This window comes from Rhipicephalus sanguineus, chromosome 1, assembly GCF_013339695.2.
Source record: "Rhipicephalus sanguineus isolate Rsan-2018 chromosome 1, BIME_Rsan_1.4, whole genome shotgun sequence".
Lineage (NCBI taxonomy): Eukaryota > Metazoa > Arthropoda > Arachnida > Ixodida > Ixodidae > Rhipicephalus > Rhipicephalus sanguineus.
The window spans coordinates 294,576,601-294,600,035 of record NC_051176.1 but is presented as its reverse complement, the minus strand read 5'-3'; the positions used below and the strand labels follow the sequence as shown (position 1 = coordinate 294,600,035).

The window sequence follows — 23,435 nt, the reverse complement described above, 5'->3', positions numbered from 1 at the left end:
CGTATCGGTGGTTTTGGCACGCAAAAGTCCAGAATTTATTTTCTTAATGAGGTCGCATCCACAAAACGTCCTTACAATAGAATCGCTCGCAAGAGGAGTGAATTCCTGTCAATTCTTGGTCAGGACATGTTAATAGTGATTATTGAACAAGGTCATCTTCTAGTGAAAATGTAAGTCCTTCCCAAACATAAACCTCGCAATATTATACTAACCTAAAGGTAAACGAGACTCTATATGGCACATAACGCCGAGCCCACAGCATAATCAAACATTCCGGAACATGAGGTACGAGATATAGCTTGTGTAATCTCGGCCCGCATTCACAAAAACGCCTTAGGGTATAATTGCTGGTAAAAGAAATTCTCAGCTAATTCTGATGTTCTGCACGTTATTAGCAAAAAGAGCACTTACGTAGGAAGAAGCTTTGTAAATTTCGTCTTTCGCGTCTTCCTGAAATCGTTGCAAGAAATATTGTCCTGTAACTCCGACTTGATATACTCGGTGTGCCAAAAAAAAAAAAAACTGTAGAAAGAGACGGTGACACGTGTGGTCCTCAATATTGTGCGCTCAATATATGAAGTCAAGATCTACCAAACTTACCCAACACACCATACTTGTATACTACCGAGGCTTGGTATCGTGCAGCAATGCAGGGCCGGTATTGCGGGAAAAAAATGCTCTTACGTTGAAATTGTTCCTAAGAGCAGGCGGTATCCACTTGGGATGTCTAACGTATCATAGCTAAGGCAGCTAGCTAATGGCTTGGATTACTTGCGAAAGAAAACCTTCGTAATTTCGGCCTCAGGTAGACACTTTGAGCGAAGAACTTACCACATCCGAAGCCCATAACGATACGCCTCATCCCGATCATAGCGACCACAAGCTCACTGTGAGCATAAAGAAATTATACTGCAGTGACACTTTTATACTTAGCAAATAAAGTATAGCGTGGGGGGTCCATTCCTTAATTTTTCGTTATCTGAAAGCAAGGCTAGCAGCTTCTTTTAATATTTTGTTGCGTTCACGAGAAAATGTGACAATCTATACTCTCATGTGTCAAGCAAAAAGGAATTTAGAGCTACCGGAACTCAGGCTTCGCAAGTGTGCGCTAAAATCACGTATTATTAACTTGAAGTTCCTTTGACGCATAATGTTCCCTTAATTTTTGCCAAGAATGATGTCACATTCTCGGGCTGTTTTTGGTGCAGTTCACTTTGTTACACAGCCGGTGCAACAGCACAAAGTGCAATACTTTTATACAACGTTTTTAACATTTTTTTTTTCGCTCATTATTGTTCAACGCACGCAATTACAAGCGGAAACACAGGGCTGTTTGCCTCGAGCAAAGCCAAGCACATGTGACGCGGCCGTAATTACGCCGTCACCGCGTTCAGCTTGAGCTCCTGTGAAGCGTGCTCCTCCTGTGGCAGACTTTAATTGCGGAAAAGCCTCAGTCGTGTGGGCACACCCCCGTCGATAAACGAGTACTTCGTACGAACGGCTCAGAAAGAACGCGCGAAGAGACTTGATTTGCTCCCATAGTCACTCGATGAATACACGTCACTCGATTATATTTATTTCGCTTTACCTGCCGCCTCGAATGTCATTGCTGCTTTATCTTCGTATCGCACTCATCAATATGCGATGTTCGTCCTCTATTGGGGACGTTTTGATTGAGATTTTAGCGCCTAACTTCACTGCTGAATGACTGTCTCATTGTTCACCGTTACACAAAGTGTTTCTGCATCGGATTCTTGGGCAATCCACATACAATTAAACGATAATAGTTTTACAGGCATACTCAGTAGTTACGATTTGGCCTTTCAAACACCGACATTCCGCCTGCCTCTTTTGCCCTTGTCCCTGTGTTCTGCGGTGCCGTCACCGATGCTACGGTCTCCTTCACACCTTCTGACTTCTTCACGAGCCGCAAAGCCGCTCCACTGCTTTTTGCTATACGCTTGACGTCGCTGCCGACCTCAGCAATATTTTTGTCTACAATCCTGTTTCTTCACCTGTTACGTTGCTCGTCGGTGAACGTCTCGGCCGCGTGCAGCACCTTGACTCTTTTTTCATTTTTTAGCGTGCCATATTGAATCCCGCCATATTGACTCGAACGAACGACATACCCTTTCAGCGCTGGAAGACTCGTCGAGTGGCATCTCAAGTTCCATCGCCGGTGCACTAACCACTGACGAACAGGCCGAGCTTCTTCAACTTCTACACCACTTCAGAAATTCCTTCGATGTTTCTCAGCCGCAACTTCGTCGCCCGTCGGAAGTGCAGCACTACACGCTGACACCGGTTTATACCGGCTTTTGCGTGAAAGACTGTACCGCGTCTCTGCTGAAGAGTGTCGTGTCATCAATGGTCAAGTAGTATGTACTTGACCATTGATGGTATGTATGCTTGAAGTATATACCATTGAAGTATGTATGCTTCCCACGGTCCCTGGGCAACTCCTGTCGTTCTCGTTCGCAAGAAGGGCCGGTCTATTCACTTTTGCGTTGACTACAGCCGATTAAATAAGGTAACGCGTATATAAGTATATTCTTTGCCGCGCCTCGACGACTCCCTTGACAGTCTTCACGAAGCAGAATTTTTCTCGTCCCTAGACTTGCGTTATGGCTACTGGCAGGTTCCGATGGTTGACGCCGACCGCCAGAAAACTGTTTTTACACCTGGCGGCCTGTATGAAATCATCGTGACACCCTTTCGACTTTTCAGCGCACCTGCCATGTTTCAACGACTCATGGACAACCCAGAGCGTGGCCTAAAGTGGTCTGTGTCTGTGCTATCTTGACTATGTCATAGTTTTCTCTCTTGGTATTCCTGTCTACCTACACCGTATCAGACACGTTTTGACCTATTTGGCTAACGCCGGACTGCAACTAAACCTCAAAACGTACCGCATCGCCGCGTGGGTGCTGACCATCTTAGGCCACATCGTATCCAAGCACGGCGTTGTAGCCGATTCGGCGAAACTTCGTGCAGTCACTGAATTCCCAAAGCCTACTACCTTCAAATAACGTCGCAGTTTTTGTTGGGTTATGCTCCTATCATCGGCGCTTTGTTCGGAATTTCGCATCGATCATGTCGCCATTAACCAAGCTCCTACGCGGTGACGACGACGTCTCCTTCTGGTCCGACGTTTACTACGCTCCGTGGTCTTGTTACCTCTCCTCCTGTATACTGCGCCATTTCAATCCGACACCCGCAAATGAAGTGCATACAGACGCCACCGGGGTAGGTGTTGGCACTGTCCTTGCCCAACGAAAGCCCGGCTACTCCGAATACGTTTTCGCCTATACGGGTCGCACGCTGACAAAAGCAAAGGTCAATTACGTCTCTCAAAAATAGCGCTTGGCTATAGTATGGGCGCCTGGCAACTTCCGCCCATACTTGAACGGTCGCCCATTCGACTGATTCACTGATTACCATGCGCTTTGTTGGCTCGCCACGTTGAAAGACCCTTCTGACCGACTAGCGCTCTGGGTTCTCCGAATCCAGAATATGACATTAGCGTCATGAACCACTGCGGACGCAAGCACTCTGACGCAGACATGTCCCGTTCATACGCGTCCTGTTCCCCTCTACCTCCAGAATCGGCCTGCGGAGCGACCTGCACACATTCCATGTCGTATTTCGACATTGCCACTGAACAACGTTGTGACCCGTGGATTGAGCGTATTTTCTACTATCTTTCTGGATCATCGACCATCTCTGTATCCGGATCTTTCCGACGCCAAGAGAGAATTACATGAAAAGGAAGTGGCAGGGAGGTTAACCTGGTGCGAGTGACCGGTTTGCTACCCTGCACAGGGGTGGGGATATAGGTGTTGGAAAGAGGACAGAGAGAGAGTGAGATAAAATAAAAACAAAACAAAAAATGCACACACATGCAGGACGTCCTATCATAGCCGTTCTGATAGACCGGTTGAACGCAGAAAGCGCATTAGCGCCTGCAAAGCCTTCTTCTGTGACGTTAAGTCCTGTCGGTGGCGCAGGATCCTTTCTTCCGAAAGAGTTCGGTCGTCCAGTTTATCAAGCGCGTTGCAAAGCGACTGTTTCTGCGAACAGTACTGTGGACAGTCACACAGAATATGCTGAATCGTTTCATCACTTCCGCAGTGGTCACAAGCTGCGGTGTAGGCCATCCTATGCGGAACGCGCACGCATAGGTAAATGCGACACCCAACCATAACCTCCGACGCCAAGTTGTCCATTTCGCCATTCATCCCCAGCTGCTTCACGGATGCAACTATATGCTTCTAAAGGCCGTAGATGGCTACAGGTCATTTCCCGCAGGTTAAGATTACAGATATGTGCCTCTTCCACGATGATCTGAAATGTGTCCAAGCCGGAGTTTTGAAGACATGCGAACGTATTCGTCATCGCTACTACTGGCGTGGAATGTGCGATTTTGCAGGAAAATTTGTTCAGTGCTGCCCTGACTGTCACCGTCGCAAATTACAGCCTCTACGCGCGTATGGCGCCTTGCAGCCGCTTCAGCGCCCTGCCAAACCTTTCGATCGCGTCGGCGATCGAATGGCAATCGGTAAAATATAGTCGCTGTCTACCTTGTTAGACGCTACGCCGAAACTGCTGTCTACCTACTGGTACAGCACGGGGCGTAGCCTCCTTTGACTCTACGTCGATTCATTATTCGCCAAGGCGCGCGTCGAGAACTTCTCATTGATAGAAGTCGTGCCTTCCTCTCTGAAGTCGTCGAAGCTTTGCTTTCGGAATGCTACGTTGGTCATCGAACGAGCACGCCATACCACCCGCAGACTAACGGGCTCACAGAACGATTTACCCACACTATCGGTGATATGCTCGCGATGTACGTGGCTGGGGTCGCGCTCTTCGCGGTCCCAGTTTCCATGAATGGGTCCAAAGTGAGACCCATTCATAACGTTGGCATACCACATCGGGGTATAAGCTACTACGGGATTTTCACCTTTCTTCCTGCTGTATGGACACGAGCCTTCGCATACCATCGACACTCTCCTTCCATACCGCCCTGGTGCTTCCGAATGTGCACCTGTGTCCGAAGCTGCCCGACAAGCTGAAGACTGCCGCCAGCTCGCGCGCACCGTCACATCACAAGAGCAACACGACCAGCAGAAAAACCACACCGACTCACTTCCATGTCCCAGCCATGGTCCACTATCTCTTGTATTGCTGGCTGTTCCTTACCAAACTCCTGGGCTTTCCTCGAAAATCGTCCTAAAGTACGAGGGCCTTTAGCGCGTCTTGGAGCGAACATCACCGGCGAATTTTCTTATTGAGCCACTTTCCCCATCTGAGGACATGCGTGGACGTGACCTCGCACACGTGGCGCGTCTCAAGCCGTATATAACCCTCTGCTTCAAAGCTCCAAGGTCGCCAGGATGGCTCTTTTTCGGCGGGGGCGATCGTGAAGAGAACGCGTCTCCGTCCAGCAGCATCGCCAACGCTCTGCTCGCGCTGCTGGCGCCTTTCCGGGCGGTGTTTCACGTTGAATCGCTGTTTTTACTCGTAGCGTCATCGAAGAAATGCGCTGCCAATAAGCTTCTTCTCAATACTATCATACTTCGATTCTGTCTGCAATTACAACGGATTTTTCACAACCTGCTGCCAGAGAAGCGCAATAATGGAACGACGTTTCCAGTTCAATATCCAGTATCTGTCGACTTTTCTCGATGTTTATTTTTACGCTTACTCTCTTATAACTGTTTAAAAGTTTGTTAAATGCCGCCCGTGGTCAGTTTCCTCAATTCGATCTGTATTCGGTTCTGTGAAATAATCAAAATTCAGTGAAGCAGTTGGCGGCTTCCTATAGAACGTCTTGAAAGGGCAGCTGGCGGCCGTTTCGCTCTCTCAAACCTACACAACCGAGATTAGAGTGCGGATAACGTTTCACACAGGCGATTCTCGCTCTGCACTGCCGCTCTCCGTCGGCACGGAGCATTGTTGAATGAGGCATGACACGCGGTCGTCCGGCGCAGCTCGCGAGAGGCGGTCGCGCTGAGCCGAGCGCGAGCCGTGGGCGTCTCCCTCGCGCGGCCGTGTCGCTCGTGCAGGTTATTAGGAGGCGTCGTTCCTCAAACGACACTTCACGCGTCATTGCCCCAATGAATGCCGCGGCAAACTAGTGATGTGTACAAAGGTCGGCGTTCGAAAAACGGTAGGGAGGGTGACAGAAATAGTGCAACGTAGTGTCTGAGATGGCGCGAGCGGCGGCTAGTATGCTCCGCGTGGTCGTGTCGCAAAACAGCCCGGCTACGAACGCGCCCCCGACGAAACACGAACTGTATTGGCGGCAATAGACGCCGGGGGAATGTCGGGAAGGCGAGCGTCAGCGGGCGGAGGAATGGGGGTGGGTAGTGTTCTCCGTCCCCGCGAGTCCATAAATCACGACCAATGACGAAAGCACGGCGGCTTGCTACTTGCCCCTACAGCCAGGAGAAAAATGATGGCTCCCCTACGCGTTTCCTCCATTCATCCTCGATATCCCTTTGAAAACGCAAACGCTGCCCTTCCCTCCTGTTCACCCGAACTCCTTCATTTTCGCTTGCGGTTCCTCTTTCATTCATCGCTCGCTTTTCTTTTTCGCTGCGTTCTTTCCAGGGAGCCAATATGTTTGAGCTGCACTGACTGCGACAATCGCGTTCCGAAAATCAGATCGCACGCGCTCTTCAACTTTGACACGAAGCTGACTGAATGTGTTTTGCCTCGGCTACGCCAGCCTGAAGCGATCGGGACGACAGAAGTTCCAGCACGGGCAAAGCCGGCGGCTGCCATGTTCCGCGCAAATACACCTGGAGATTCAATGTCCAAAGGCGAACTTTTTGTTTTCATTTGATTGTTTTTTTTTTTGTTGAAAAAAAATGTTTGACTCGCTACTATATTGATCAGCCGAGAAGAAAGTTTGCGTAACCGCTCTGAATAACTTCGGTAAAATACCTGGCAGCTCAGCTTAATTTTTGTGCGAGCACTTATGTTTGTTTTGCCGACCACAGAAGTCCGGACCGCCAACCGTACGCTGTTCCATACCCGAGGTCATTTCTTTTTCTGTTCTATTTTGTGTTCCATAGCTGCGCATTGACTGAAACAGATGCCGTATTCGAGAGCAGAAGGGTGCAAAATTTAGCCAGTTTGCTGGTGCCTAGAAAGCGAGGGCGAAACACACCCTGTAGAAAAAAAAAAAACAAAGACCATGCGCTCGATATGCCTTTTTTTTTTCGCAACGGTGGCTCAGAGGCCACAGTATTTTGCTGCTGGGAACAAGGCTGCGGGTTCAATTCTCCACTGCAGCGGGCGCCTTCCGATGGAAGCGAAATCCGACGCGCTCGTGGGCTGAAATTCACGTGCACGTCAATAAATCGGTCAGCATTACTCACGCCAACACGTCGCTCCTATAAGACCAATGTGGAGTTTTGAACTGTTAAACTTAATCCCTTTATTTCTCATCATTTCTTCTGATTGTTTGGTTTACACTATATGCCACGAATAGAAGGGTTTCAGATTATTCTTGATGACAGTGTTCTCTACTGTGCGCAAAACTACGAGTACAATGTTTTTTTTTTCTGTTTTCCTATCGCTCCCCCCTCCCTCTTTCCCCCTCTTTTTTCTACTCCGACACCTGTATTAAACGCCCGCTTTAGACGTGAGATGATAGCTTTAGTGAGAAAACTGACTCCTGGCAATCCCGCTATTCCATTTTTCTTCTGGAGGAAGTAGAAAAATAAGCTCACCTTCTGCTTCTTGGCGTCTTTGTTCGAAAAAACATTTTGGCTGCTGTCTTTTCTCTTTTATAGACATCCGAAAACCGAGCTTCGCACCAGTTCCTTTGTGCAGATGTTCACTTCTTTCGTACGTTTGTAGCCCCCACAGACACGAGAATCATCATTCTGGTTCACTGGTGTGGTAGATGTACGGAAGAAGCGCCTTAATCTCTGGCATCTCCTTTTCATCGCACAAAAAGAAAAGCAGTTCTCTAAGTTCATCGAGTCGTTATGTGGCTCTATAAATCTTTTCCGCATGTGTAAAAAAGAAGCTCAATAAGTTATAACAAAAAGAACTGCGGAATCTAAGTAATCGCGTTTATGAAAGAAGCGTGTTTTCGATAAATATAAGAAGAGAACAGCTCCTATAGGCGAATTGTCTTGGAAGCGCAGTATATCGAGCAAGAGTCAGAAAACATGATTAAAAAGTGACGACATAAAGCTTTCTTCTTTCTTTTTTTTTTTTTCACTTTGTCTCCGATCGTCACGGATGTGGTCAGACACAGGGAAGGCGGTTTCACATCCTCGCCTTCCACGTAAGCTCATGCACATATCTAAGCGACATCGTCCGATGACACGCAAGTACAAAGGCAAAAACCAATGAAAACGCAGTGGCACCCCGCACGAAGGATGGAAATGCGGCAGCGTCTCGGTGAGATTGTGCGGGAGCTCGTTATGGACAGATATCTATAAAGAATGGGCCACCGAATATGACTGGACGGAAATAAAGAAGGCGACGTAAGCCGAGAAAGGGAAGTTCGGGGTGCGACGCGGGAACACCCGTCGACAAACGGGCCGTGTACAACGCGGTGGTCTAAGCGGGACTCGTAAAACTCGCGTAAAAAAACGTGCCCACTGCTCGCAGCGCTGGGGAAAAAAACGATTCACTTCTCGGGCAGGGGAGATGAGCGAGGAGGCCGGCGTCATAAAGACGGCGGTCTAGCCGCCGTTCCGATGGCGAGGGAGGTTTTTGTCGCTAACACCGGCAGCCTTCGCAGGGAAGCACGTGGCGAGCGAGGTGCTGCGTCCGCCAACGCGCGGGAAGAAAGGAGAACCGCCGGCGCTCGGGACAATGACGACGTATCCGCGCGATTAAGGTTTTTAAGAGGCTTCTCGCGCGCGGCCGACGACTTCAGTGCCGAGGGAAAAGGGGCCCGCCGCCGTTTTTACGGCCGGCCGCCGCGCGAAATGAAAACGCGCAGCGCTTGTGTGCTACCACGGCCGTCTTTCACAAAACGATGGAGGGATCTCCCGGAAAGTTTGGATAGAAAACGATTTATTATTATTGTTGGGGTTGTTGTCACTTTTTGTTTATTCTTGCTGGTTACGAGCACGAGGGGACGTTGAGAAATACAAGTAAAAAAAAGCGAGAGCAAGAAATGACCGACAGTAGCATCCAGACAACAGCTTCTTCAGCTGCGACGTACATGGCGCATTTAATCGAAATCGCGTCTCTCCTATGGAAAAAAGAAAAACTAAGGGGTTGCGGGGAAGAGGAAAAATGGCGGGGATATCGAGGCTATACGGGACGATGACCAGGGACATGTCCTTTCTTTATACGTAGAGCCATGGGCCATTAAAATTGTAGCTGCCAGTATAGACAACGAAGTGGTGGGACTAAAGAAGAGAGGAACTGTAACTCCACCAAATGAAGGGTCCCTGATGGGCGCACCGTCGGCAGGAAGGGCGTAAACCGGCCTCCGCACAAACACCGTCCCCTTGTCACCGCCGCCACTTTGAACGCGCACAAGGTTTTGGTCGCGGGCAGTGTTCGGCTGCCAAGGGTTCCAGCTACAACCATAAAATGTAGCACTCCGCCAACCGACCTGAATGGCCTCCGGAGAGGAGAAAGACGCGAAGCAACTGAAAACGACGGCCTCGCGAAGAACCCCGGGCGCGTTCTGCAGGCACCACGCGCGATTACATGACTGCCCACGCACCCGTGTTGCGGGCCGTGTTGCAATAGAAGCTACACAGGCGGTTTGAGCGCCGTAATGCAACCCGTTCATGGCACGGGTTTAAATATCGTGGCGTTCCATCTGCATGATCCAATCATTCCTTTAGGTTTACAGCATACGAACGACACAGAGGAATTCAGGACTAAGCATTTTGCACGAGTTTAACGCCCCGCTTCACATCTAAATGCTAAGCAGTTAACGAGCGAAGGCTATTTAAAACTTAGAAAATCTATTCCAATGTCATTTAAGCCGCCTAACTCCGCGGTAACGAAACTGTAACAGAAATAACCGCGCAGTACCTACGCGCAACATGAACGTTCCACTTAATAAATGTAGTGATGACAACGCATTTCAACAATATGTATTAAAAAAAGCCCGAATCGCAATGGTCTGTCGTAGGCTTCGCGTTTACAATACGCGCAGTTATTAAGCTCATTGCGCAAGTAAAATGGGTGCTATCCGAAATCGCAGACTGGGATTAAAGAAGCGCGAATAGCTGGCAAAAATAAGGGTCTGTATTCACAAAAATATCTTAGGATACATATGTTCATAAGGGAAAGTCTCAGCCAATCCTGATCGCGGACATAACATTCGTGGATGCAATAGGCCGGCGGTAAGCTCCGTGAATGCGGCCTCGAGAGCTTGCTCTCGGTAACTTTAAATATTCCTTTCCAGGCGACATCAATTCAGAAAGAAGCTGCACTTTTATACGTTTAGGTTTCAATTGAAACCTTCACCTGCAGCCAAAAAGCAGTAACCGCATTGTTAATAACCACGGAATGTGTGTGCTGACAGTGTTCTCCTTTAAATTGTTCTAGCTTTAAATTTAAATGTGACCAACGGCGTGGTCACATAATGACACATAGTGTGGTTTCTTTTCACTGCAGAGAGGAAGTCGCGGCGTTTAAACTCATGGTTAATCTAGAAAAGCACAGTATTTGTATAAGTTCTTTTTGACTGTTACGCAGTTCCCCCTAGAATACACCTTTCATCTTGGCGTCTATAATTTCAGGTCACATTTTCAGTGCTATATTTAACGCCATAATTAGAGAGAAAATCTTGCTGTAATCGGTACCGCTTTGCGTAACTTTATTTAGAACGCTGCGTATGCACGGGCTGCATTTCGATTGCTATTCGTTCAAAGATATCACCGTTCGCTGCAAAGAGAAAAAAGTTAATAGTAATAAATCCGGTAAAACGCATACTATTGTAAAACGCATATATATATATATATATATATATATATATATATATATATATATATATATATATATATATATATATATATATATATATATATATATGTGTGTGTGTGTGTATATATATATAAAGGAAAGAAGTGTTAATTTCAAGGGCTCGTTTTCTTTGTTATACACAATATTAATGAGAACCAAGAGACAATAATGCCAAGGAAAGTATAGGGGATGTTTTTCGTAATAAATGTAAGGTAATTGTGAAGAAAGAAAAGTGGACGAAAAGACAGCCCGCCGCGGGCAGGGACCGAACCCGCGACCCCCGAATAACGCGTCCGATGCTCCACCAACTGAGCCACCGCGGCGGCCATCCCACCGTCCACCCTATAGGGCATGTGTGCATTTAAACGTGGGAGCGTCAGACAGCGCCGCCAGTAGCCATGACGGCGAGTGTGGAACACTGCATTTCTGCCTGTTGGCGTCATATATATATATATATATATATATATATATATATATATATATATATATATATATATATATATATATATATATATATATATATATATGCAGCGTCATCTCGCCGCGAAGTGCCTCTCCGTTTACGTGGCCTCCTGGATTACACTGGTGGCCCAGCACCAAATCTTCCGACTGCTGAGCTGGGCACGCCGCGCCCGCCATCTAGCGGCTCTGAAATTATCCTTCAATGTCCCCTTCCTACTGCGTAGCCTCTGAGATTGAGCCGGTGGTGCACTTGTATGTGCTAACAATGAGAATGAATCCCTCATCCAACATGGCCGTTCGTAGGTCGCTGAAGACTCGGGCTGGTGTGCTTGAGGAATTCATGCGTAATGTACTTGCTTCCTCAAAGCATTTTTTCGTTTTTTTTTTGTATTGAAGAATGGCATAAAGAGGCTAGACAGATATGCTGCTCGGTTTTCTTTTCCTCGCCCGAAGCGCTCAATGTGTTTAAATACTAAAGGCATACAAAAGCTAACCGCCAAGGACCGAGTGTTTGTCCATGTCGCACGCAATATATTGCGTGGGTGGCCGCGAACGGCTAAAGGAATGGAGCAATCGCTGCTGCTGTTCTTTGACCGCAAGTTATAACTGTCGTGGGCCCACAAGCTATAATACTAAGGAAGTCGGGTTGTGATACCATCTTCGGCACTAGGAAGGATGTCATACGCCTCGGAGCATACCCAGTTTGTCGAACGTTCACCTGCTGTTCCCATTCTTTAAAATGAAGAAGGCAAACTTACCGTCCGCCTTCAGATCAAAGTTAATTTTAGATTAAGTGTCAATGTACAGTAGAGTGCAAAATTCTGGAGACCGCGAGAGCACTAGCCAAACTGCATCGCTGCGCCTTCTGGCGGCTTCACGGCTAACTTCGATAGTGCGTACTGAGCACGCATACATTCCAGTCTTCTCGTTCGCTCGCTTCAACCGCGTACACACCGGAATGTGGGACAAAACGCGAGGTGTCACTTCCGCAGTCGCCGTGGAAGCTCCCGAGCGACGATATCATCATCGTGAGAAAAAAGAAGCTTGGTTTGTATAATGCAAGTGTTTTCGTCACGCACCTTGCACCCTCTCCCGCGTCAAGATACCCGCGCGGTTGAAGTGGTTGAAGCGAGCGACCGAGCAGATTGGCAGGTAGGACGTGACGCGCGTGCGCTGTACACGCTCTCGAATTTAGCCGTGAAACCGTCCGAGTTATATTAGTTATTGTTAGACGCAATATTAATGAGAACTGACAGACAATAATTCCTTGTCGTTATTGTCTATTAGTTCTCATTAATATTGTGTCTAACAAAGAAAAAAAAAACGATTCCTTCAATAGTTACTGTTGGGGTATAACAATCCAAGACCACAATATGATTATGAGGTACGCCGTAGTGGAGGGCTGTGGAAATTTCGACCGTCTGGGGACCTTTAACGTGCACCTACTAAATCTAAGTACACGGGCATCAAGCATTTTCGCCTCCAGGATTCGACCTTGGGGACAGCAGCCGAGCACCATAACCACTAGGAGTGGGACTTTGTGGCTAGGTGGCGCTGGGTGTACCACCCAGCGCCACCTAGCCACAAAGTCCCACTCCGTTTACGTGGCCTCCTGGCCACCTGGGCGGCGATAAGCCGCCCAGGTGTCTAAACAAGGTGTACTAGTAGGATGTCTTGGTTTCGGGTGAGGATTTTATTAGCAACATGTGTGTTTTATTATAAAGACATACATTTAGGAGCTTTCGTTTTAAAAACATTCCGAACATGTAGTCTTAGTATAATAGGGTGCCCTAATTTCTTTCACCGTATGTTTCGTACTATCTCCGTTACCATTTTTACTATCACCAGGTTTTCATAAAATGTAGTCGGCAGTTGAAAACCGTCACTATAGTGCGGCGTGGCTACTTTCTATTGGCGACATATTTCTGGAGACCAACGTCTGGTCGAATTCTCCAGGGTACGTACGTTAGTCCTCGTATCCGAATTCGCGTAATATTCCTTACGCAAACTCCCGTCTATGTTCGTATCCTTATCAAACAACCGCGTAATCGAAACAGCACAACGCAGCACCTCGCAGCTCTTCCTGTTATCAAAACTGACATGTTCTGTGTTCGTGAGCCAAGCATTCTTTGAAGAATGCCTGTGTAGGTATCCCGTTTCCGAATTCTCAGCGTCGTCTCCTTCCTGCGCTACCGCTATGATAACTCGTTTTCACGTCTTGTTGTGTTGCCAGTGACAGCGGTGGCTATGATGGGCCTTCGTTGTGTCCGTCCACGTTATTCGGGTTTCCTTGAGGTTTAACTGCTGAGTGCGATATCGCGGGTTCGATGGCCGACCGCGGCAACACCTTGCGATAGGGTTGAAATGCAAAAAGATTCTGTAGTTACGTTTGGATTATCAAGTTGATCCTCAACCTAACTCACTTTCGCGTAGCCCACTGTGCAGCTTCAGACCGTAAATTCTACTTAACAAGGTTTGTGTTCCAGGAAAGCACAAAAATAGCAGTTGTACAGCATGTCTGTCACTGTCTACCTGGGCAGCCGGGCTATTTGAATGTAATGCGCGTTATCTACAAAAAAAATTCACGACTCGCAATAGCAAAATCTAAGTGAGAAACTTAGTTCTTGCATCGCGCAGCTGTGGCATTCTGTTTAAGCGGTGCCTTTTCTTCGGCTGCCAGTAATACTTTTTAAGTATTACATTTGCGTTCCTTCTTCAGGTTTTTAGAACCTTTACTAGTGTGGTAAATAGTTAGCTGTGTAACCAGCAACACTTTGTAGCAATACCACCAGACAAGTAACACTTCCGGCAAACCCTGCTGATGGAGCGACCCACTCTCTTGTGCTTTTCAGACAGCCCGCACGTGTCCGGCATGTCCAGAGTTCTGCAGGCTCGCAGGGGCGCCGAGGTCACCATACAGTGTCACGTGACCGGCGACGAACCAATCAGCATCTCCTGGGGACGAGACGGCTCGCCCCTGGCTCCTTTCCAAATCACCAAGTACGTCATTCTTGCGTTATTTTCTTCTCTCTCGTTTCCTTTGCGCTATACAGTGCACGTCCAAGCTGTGTCAAAGTACAAAAGAAATTAGCGAAAAATAAAGAAGCGATACCGGGCAAGAATAATAACGAACATTTATTCATTTGCTCTTATTTCCTTTCTTTCTGCTCGAGCTCTTCTTTTTTGTTTTTCTGGTTTTTGTTTTTTAACCGAGAAGCTGTTCCTTCTTCTGCTTCATCCATAAAGTTGGTCCTCGCTTTGGAAGCCATTCTTGCAGAATTATCTGAGCACCTAAAAAGTCGCTCGGCGGCAAATGCTTCTTATCGTCCAATTCTGCAGTGTCGCTGCCGTCTTTTCTCCTTAGCGGTCTCCTCTCGTCTCTTCTTATCATCTCTCTTCATTCTTTGCTTCGTGCCATTATTTTTCTCCCTCTGCTCGCTCCCTCTTAACCTGTGCCACGTCCCTGATGCGGCAAGTAGTACGTGCTCGGGGCAGGGCTGCCGCTTTATTGCTGAGCACGTCCTATTTTTCTCCCGTCGTATCTGGGCTAAATTGTTGACGTTTTCTGTTCGGCCGCTCTTCCGCGCTGGTAATTACTGGCGCCTCTCCTTTTCTTCGCCATTCCGTCCCTTCTGTCCACGCCCCCGCCATAGGGTTCCTCCCGCTCGGCAAACAGCTGTCCTTCCCTTCAGCGCAATCTCTGGTTTTGGCCCGGAGTTTTTGTGCCCCTTTACTTGGCCCAGCTCACTTCATCGTGCTGCGCGTCGGCCCACAGCTTCCCGAGAGCTCCTCGCTTCGAAGGTAGAAGAAATAAAAACGAGTGCGCTGACAACTGAGGTAGAAACGACCGGCTAAGGTACGCCCCCAAGTTATTTGGAGGCTCAAGAAGTGTGTTATTTTTGAGTTCATCCAGATCCGCCTTCCGTGACCCAAGAGCATGAAGAGGATCCCTCGGTGGAGGCGCTTCACTTCAGTGATGGTACACGCTACAAAGCCGCATAATCTTTCTCTGTGTTTTATTTTCTTAACCACCAACAGCTTCGCAGTCAACGGAGAGCTATAAACGCGAACCACGCGTCCCGCGATAACTCGCCTAGCTTGCGCCATAGCCAGTTATACTGGTTATCCCTAACTTAGTAAAAGCAGAAGTGAAAAAACACGGACGTTCTCAAGATAAGCACAGAGGCAGTATACACTGTAAAAGAGTCCCCGCGAAGTGACATAAGCATGGAAAAGGCTTGTTCGCGTGACGTTACCATGGGATACAGTTTCGGCCTCTTCAATACAGCTTTCCTAGCTTCTCTAGGCATCACTGATAACAAAGGTTGATAACATCACTGATAACATGCCAGCACCACAAAAAAAAAACACGACTTTTCGCGCCGGTGTCTCATTGCATACTGCCGGAAGAGGAGTGTGTGATGTCATGTGGCAAGCAAGCAAGCAAGCTTTGAGTTATATCTAGGAAAGGTTGGCTCACGGCTATTACCAAGGTCTGAGTGATGTTTGTTTTGCTGAGCACAAGTTCGTGCAATCAATAAATAGCTAAACATTGAACTGGCGCTCTTTGGCACTTTTATTATTCACTGCAACGTGGAAATATTGCCTGTGTTGTTGAAAGTGAGGTTAGTCCTGTCAGGTATATTATCGATACAGCACTGCGCAACTTGTATAGTCCAATACCTATAAAGCGGCGACTAATACTGAGCAGGCGTAGGGAGCTGAAGGAAAACAAAGATGTCGCTGCGTACGCATCTCTTCGGCGTTACTCGCGAGATATACAGTGAATGGGTGTGATGCCTGCGGCTTCCTAGGTTTCTCTGAATTATTACCGTTGTTCACATATTCTTGTAAAAAACAAAAAGGCAAAAACAAAAAAAAAGACAGCTCATCAATCGTTGTGAGAGGACGATAACATCGTGTCAAGAGCAAACAACAAAGTGTGCAGGAAATTCTGTCCCACAGCTGAATGCTGTTTTGAAGCAATGATGGTGTCATGCCTTCGTTTCGTCCTTGTCTTCTTACCAGTGTTGTATACGTTACCTAAAAAAAGTAACTAAATACGTTACTCGTTACGCTAACGAAAACGGAACGCGTTACCGCTCTACGTTACCCATAAAAAAAGTTAACGCGTTACCGTTACCGAAAAAAAGTAACGGACGTTACTTCCGCCGTTACTCCATAGTCAGAAGCCTTAAACAGTGCGTTTTCGACTCAAGAACCTGCAGTAGCTACTTTATAATACTCATATTTATATATGATGCTGTTATTGATGCTTTTGTCCCCCCCTTATGTAATACCCTGAAAAGGGCCTTTAAGGGTAAATAAATGATGATGATGATATTTATATATGACATTAATGTTGTCTCGCCCACACAAAAATTTAGCCCCAAATGCTGATTAAACGAGTATAATATGCAGAAATGTGCCGCATCTTCATAGTACAATAGTGGCCTAAAGTTGCCTGTATAGCTATATGTGATGGCTTCTAACTCTGCGACAAACGGGGAAGCTGTCTTTCGGAATGGGTCATTAAACACAAAGTAATCGATTTCATCATCAACGCTCTCCGAAATGAAAACATCACTAAACAAACTTGCAGTAATTATCACGGCGTGCTTCTGCTACCAAAACCAATGCGCAAATTTTGTAATAATAATAATAATAAATACCTGGGGTTTAACGTCCCAAAACCACGATATGATTATGAGGAAGGCCGTAGTGGAGGACTCCGGAAATTTCTCACACCTGGGGTTCTTTAACGTGCACCTAAATCTAAGTACGCGGGCCTCAGACATTTTCGCCTCCATCGAAAATGCAGCCGCCACGGCCGGCATTCGATCCCGCGACCTTCGAGTCAGCAGTCGAGCGCCATTAGGGAGTTTTAGCTTGTAACGTATACTTCTTTACGTTACCGTGTTATCGGATACCGGATGGAACCTGCGCATGCGCGAACCTTTACGGAACGTAAAGGTTTACGTAGAACACTGTAGGTTTACGGAACGTAAACTGCTCGCCGGATAGGCTTTACGTTTACGGCCCTATCTCGCAAATCCACCTTCGTTCGTGGCTACTCGCGATATCCGTTTTGCGGAGACTCCAGCCGCCGAGTCAAAATAAGCCGAAGTGCGAGCGCCACTTACGATCACCTTATTTCAGCCGGATTACCGAGCCTAGAGCGACCTAGAATACCGAATCCGCAAACGTAAGAGGCCTCAAGACGCTGACAGACTGTATAGGTGGCGCCATCTAGCGGGGCCAAGGTGTACCAGGCGAGCACAAAATTGTTACTGTAGAAACATCGGGCATTCTACTCCCACTTTAAATGCCTTGCAGCGGCATTATTACGAATGAGTTGCCTTTTTAATCATTTTTTCCCCTCGAGAACACTAAGCAAAAACAAATGTGTGCATGATTGTGGTTGCGCGAAACGTCACAAGATGTCGACACCATCGCCCGGTAACCTGGTATTGCTACACACATTTGCTTATTCCGGGATACTGCACACGCTAAAAACCTCTCTTATGATTTTGCCACAGCGTAATTCAATATTATCTAAATTAAATGTAGTTTAAATGCTGTTATCATCACCACTTAGTGGTTTGCGCAAACGTAAAGGTTTACGTACGTACGTAAAGGTTTACGTTTGGGCAGCTAAAAAACTGTACTAAAACTCGAGTTCCGGTAAAACGGTAAACGTAATCCGGTAACGGTAACGTAAAGAAGTATTACCACTAGGACACTGTGGCGGGGCGCAAGTTTTGTAGCAATAAAGGAATGCTTAAATGACAGAAATCTGGAGAAAAGCATTTGCGCACATAAACAAGTTTTTTTTTTTCTTCATTTTCACCTGTATAATTGACGTAAATATTGCGGCTGCATACGTGAAATTGTTCAAGGTAAGATTCGCTTGCTCAGGAGTTCAATAACCAGAAACGTAGGCGCTGTTGCAAGAAGCAAAACTAATTATGAATACAAAGTTTATAAAAAGTGCTAGAGTAGTACAGAAACAGTTTCCTAATATAACTACAAACCGCTGAATATAAGCAACAGCTGCCTTTCAAAGCTTTCATCGCGCAGCTTGACTCGCTTAAAAGCGAATACGTCCACATCTACTCTAAATAGGTGCTCGGCGGACGCACTATATGGTACTCCTGTATTCACTTTCAGGAAGAGCTGGTGAACGCGCGGAAAGTTTTCCTTGAGACCGCTCATGGCGATATCATGCAACATCATGCACAATCGCTCATCTTCAGTTGGCGATTATGTTCAGAAGGCCTTTGCGAAGGGAAGTCATCCTCTGTTGTGCTGGAGCTCACACCGAGTCTTGATGTCCGCAAGCCGAGCAGATCTCCACAGCTCGCTTTTGACGGTTACAAGGGCCGCATTACGCTTCGCTTCATAGACAATCAACGAAAACTTGAACCTCGAAAGCAAGGTAGCCGAAACTATAGCAAGTCCATTTAAGAAATTTCGGCAATTTGCTCCCCATTGCGATTTCCTCCGCGCAAAAAAGGACCCCATGCGGTGTCTCTTTGTCAATGCTTGGCGGACCGACAGCAGTCCGTCGCAGCGGCAAAATAGCGTCGGGACGAGCTCTGAGAAAGGCGCTTCTACAAGACGAATGAATTTTGTGTAAGACTGCGAGTATAATTGGAATGGGAAGTAACGAGTAACGTGACACCTCACGTTACCGAAAAATGTTAACGAAAGTATGTTACTCGTTACAGTTCCGAAATAGTAATGAGTACGTTACTTAGTTACTGAAAAAAGTAACGCGTTACCGGTAACGCCGTTACTTGTAACGCGTTACCGCCAACACTGCTTCTTACCACAATGCACTGCCATGGCGGGCAGTATATGCCTGGTGTGCAGATTTCCATTTTGATTCCTTCTGTGGAGAAGGTGCGGTTACTGACGAATGAAATGATGACCAAACCTTCATTTGTTTATTATTATTCCGCACCGAAGGCCCTGTGTTTTTTCAAGATCATGACACCATTAATTTAAAATTAATCTCTGTAGTACCTAGGATACTGACGCACTGTAAAAGTTCGCGAAACTTGATCGGTCGAGTCTTTGATTACTTTAAATTTCAGTCTGGTAATGTATTTTTCGCGAGTGAGTTTTAGCTGGCAGTGTACGAATTCAAGAGTTTACCCTGTAAAAATCATTGTTTTAAAAAGCTATGGGGCTCCTTTCCGTCGTCCTTCGTCATCCAAAAAAGTAAGTTAGCGGCTTAGGTGTCGCGCTGTGCAGCAAGAGGACGCGGGTTTGATTACCGGCCGCGTCGACCGCGTTTCGATAGAGGCGAAATCAAAAATACACCCGTGTACGTAGATTCAGGTAAGGCTTAAAGAACACCAGATAGTTAAAATTAAGACGAAGTTGCCCACTGCGGCGTACCTCATGATCATCGTGGTTTTGGCACGTAAAACCCCACAACTTCATTTCAAGTTCGTATAGCACAATAAAAAATGGCCAGGGGACACATTCAGTCAGCGAAAACATTCAGGCAGGTTGTAGTAATTTTATGGGCAAGATTTCAAGTGGTACAATAGGGACTTTTTGCTTGTACGTATACTTTTTAACGTTACCGTGTTGCCGGAATACCGGATTGCGTTTACCGTGTTACCGGAACAAGCCGGAACGCGTGTTTTAGAAAACTTTTAGCTCCCCGTACGTAAACGTCTACGTACGTACGTAAACGTATACCGTTACGTTTGCGCAAACCACTAAATGGTGATGATGACTGCATTTAACTATATTTAATTTTGATAATATTGAATTACCGCTGCGGCAAAGTCATAAGAGAAGTGTTTAGCGTGTGCAATATCTCGGTATACCCAAAGGGGTGTAGAAATATGGGTTACCGACGATGGTGCCGACATCTTGTGACGCTTCGTGCAACCGCAGTCATGGACACGTTTGTTTTCGCCTAGTGTTCTTGAGGGGAAAAATTATTAAAAAGGCCACTCATTCGTAATTATACCGCTGCAAGGCATTTACACTGGAAATTCTAGCACGATGTTTCTGCAATAACAATTTCGTGCTTGCCTGGTTCATCTTCGCCCCGCTAGATAGTACCACCTATCCAGTCTGCAGAGCCTTTAAGCCTCTCACGTTTACCACTTCGGTATTCCAGGTCGCTCAAGCTTCGGTAATCCGGCTGAAACAAGGTGATCGCAATTGGCGCTCGCACTTCGGCTTATTTTGACTCGGCGGCTAGAGTCTTTGCAAAGCAGATATCGCGAGTAGCCACAAAAGAAGGTGGATTTGCGAGATAGGGACGTAAACGTAAAGTCTATCCGGCGAGTAGTTTACGTTCCGTAAAGGCCCGCGCATGCGCAGATTCCTTCCGGTATCCGATAACACGGTGACATAAAGAAGATAAGTACAAGCTAAAAGCCAGTGGAAATGTGCCTCGACGGCAGCACTCCTTTCTCTTTACTCTGACGCTGACGGCAGAGAATACACACGCACGCGCTCACACGCACACATATGGGTGTACTGCTACCACTCGACCCTTTCCCATATAAGAAAAATAATAAAACGCTGACGTGCAGCGCCTTCATCTTGTTCCGCATTGTACCCTATTTGCAGTAGCTTCCTTAGAGCAGTCAGCAGACGTCACAACAAGCTTTATCCTTTCGAGGGACGCTGGTGCGACGCGCATTCCAGGCGAGTCGGACGGTGCAAAACGCTCCACGGCCAGACAGTATGTTCTCGATGCAGCAGTTTTTGCTGCTGCGCGGCCAGAGGAGATCGCCATTGGAATCGCCGCATTTGCCGCGCGCTACAGTGACCGAGAACGGCGGGTCTTTTCGGGGCAGAAAAAAATAGGGAGAAAATTACAAAGCGGAGAACGACATTGATCTCGCAGGAAGCGCCGGTGGTCAGGCGAAAGGGGCCGTGAAATATGGGGGGAGGGGGGGGGGGAGGCAAGAGCCGGCTCGCAGGCCTTCGTGTAAGAGAACAACAAAGCGTGCAGAAGGAATTGGCGAGGAGAAATAGGCAGGTCGCCGCTGTAGGTCTTCTGTTGTGGCATCGAAAAAGGAAACACGGACAACAACGCGAGAATGCAACGAAACGCCCGTGGCAGAAGACTTTGACTCGAGAGGGAAGAAGCAGGAAATGCTGGCGGACACGGACGACAACGGCGCAGAACGAAACGCTGTATTGTCTGGGCCCACGGGAGGAGCTTCTTCGTCCGCCACGATAAGGCCGGGGAGACGAGGTTGCGCCGGGCGGGCAAGCCGCGTAAAATATGACCCGATCGCTTTTCCGCCGTCCCTTTTCTTAACCCCGTGCTTGTTAGGTTCTGCCCCGTCGCTGTCTCGGTGTTTCGGTCGCGCGGCCATGTATAGCCGTATATACGAAAGAAGAGCTTCCATAAAATTGCTCCAGCCAGCCTCCCGTGGTTCCTCTAGCGCCGACAACAATGCCACGCTTGCCAGGGTCGCTTCTCTTCCGGAACCCAAAGGGTGGGCTAGAAACGGGGGAATCGATTCGCGGCCACGCCATCCCAGGAAGCTGGAGTCACGAAGCATCACGCCGCCCAGGTGCCCGTACACCCACCGTGTGGCTCCGCGAATGCGTTCCACCGAAAGGTATGCGGCGTCACGAGGAACGATTCACGTTTATTTTTCTTCCTTACTATTCGACACTTGCTCCGCGTGCAGTTGAGCTGCGTTTGGAGTGCTGACGAGTGCACAACACAAACGCCGCTTTTCATAACGGCGTTTAAGAACGTCCAGGTTCACACACAGCACCTCATTCTGCTTACATTGAACTTGGCCAGATGGTTAATGCAGCACCCAAAGCACGTGCAGTGTAATCTTGTATAACTTTAGCGCAACTCAGTATGAGCGTGACGGAAATGGACATAAGCAAGGAAAGAGGCTAACCGAACTTTTTTCAGTTCAATTTTTTTTCTTTGGCATTTTATTTGGTCTTTACCGCCCTCAGGCACCTCCTGAATCGCCTACGTTTCCCGAGTGAACTTTTCTGGCCAGTATTCCGGGCAGCGATCGAAATACGTCGAACTGCAAATTTCTAGAAAATGCGCATCATTTCGAGCGATAACGCCTCCATCGAGTTCTCCGGCGAAGTTCAATTCAATGCCGGCACTGGTTTCGTGCGTGTGCACTGAAAGCCCCACTGTCCTAGCGCTTTCAGTGCTATTTCAGCGGGACATTTCAAGTATATAAACCCCATTACAACTTGCGACATGCACATCGTACCGCTAAGCACGAAGTCTGTTGTGTTAGCCACCTTTCATTTGCCTTATATGCAAAAACTTCAGATGAGATGCTGTTAGGCCCTCTTAATTGTGTTCCTGGTGAATATTAATGACCAGATCGTACAACATACAAATGTTATGGAAAGCAAACTTGCGCGGCGCATGTACGCCTCGTTAATATAGTCATTATATCTGCAATAGACAAGGCTCCAATTCGCAATGCCTTGTTGCAACGTACTTTTTCTCTTGTGCGGATAATGTTGGTATGTTGAAAGGGCTACGTATATGAGAATGCAAGAAGTAGCGATGGTGCACCATGTAGTCGAGGTCTCGAACAGGGAAAATCAAGCATGCTGGAAACTCGCAAGAGCCTCGAATTGTTTGATACTGCGCTGCAGCCATCCTAACCCTTTCACCCGTCAATTCATTGTTTTGAGTGCCGATCTTTCTTCAGCCTGTTTTTTTTACATGAATCAAATAACGCCGTTAGGAAATATGGACCATGTAGTCGAAGTAATAGGCGAGTTAGTAGCATGGTGTCAAAGTAGGACATCTGTGCTCAAAGGTTGTGAAATGACATATGCGGCTACTTTATTCGTAAAGTTTGACGAAGAACTCAAGAAGCCGGCTTTGTCTTCGTTCCACGTGGGGAACACAGTGAAGCAGTTCTTTGACTTTGAAGGCTACATGTGCACTAGAGGTGTAGCCAGGATTTTATTTCGGTGAGGGAGGGGGGTATTAACAGTTAAACTGCCCCACGTGCACTCAG

At 47.3% G+C, this 23,435-nt stretch overlaps 1 protein-coding gene across 1 annotated transcript in view; it reads left to right on the top strand.

The window, feature by feature from the left end:
• LOC119383277 (Down syndrome cell adhesion molecule-like protein Dscam2) overlaps positions 1 to 23,435 on the top strand; it is a 573,655-nt gene that overhangs the window by 499,750 nt on the left and 50,470 nt on the right. Inside the window, exon 13 of the mRNA XM_049411927.1 lies at positions 14,277 to 14,424. Within this exon, the coding sequence (XP_049267884.1) occupies positions 14,277 to 14,424 (148 nt within the window). The remainder of the gene's footprint in view (positions 1 to 14,276; positions 14,425 to 23,435) is intronic.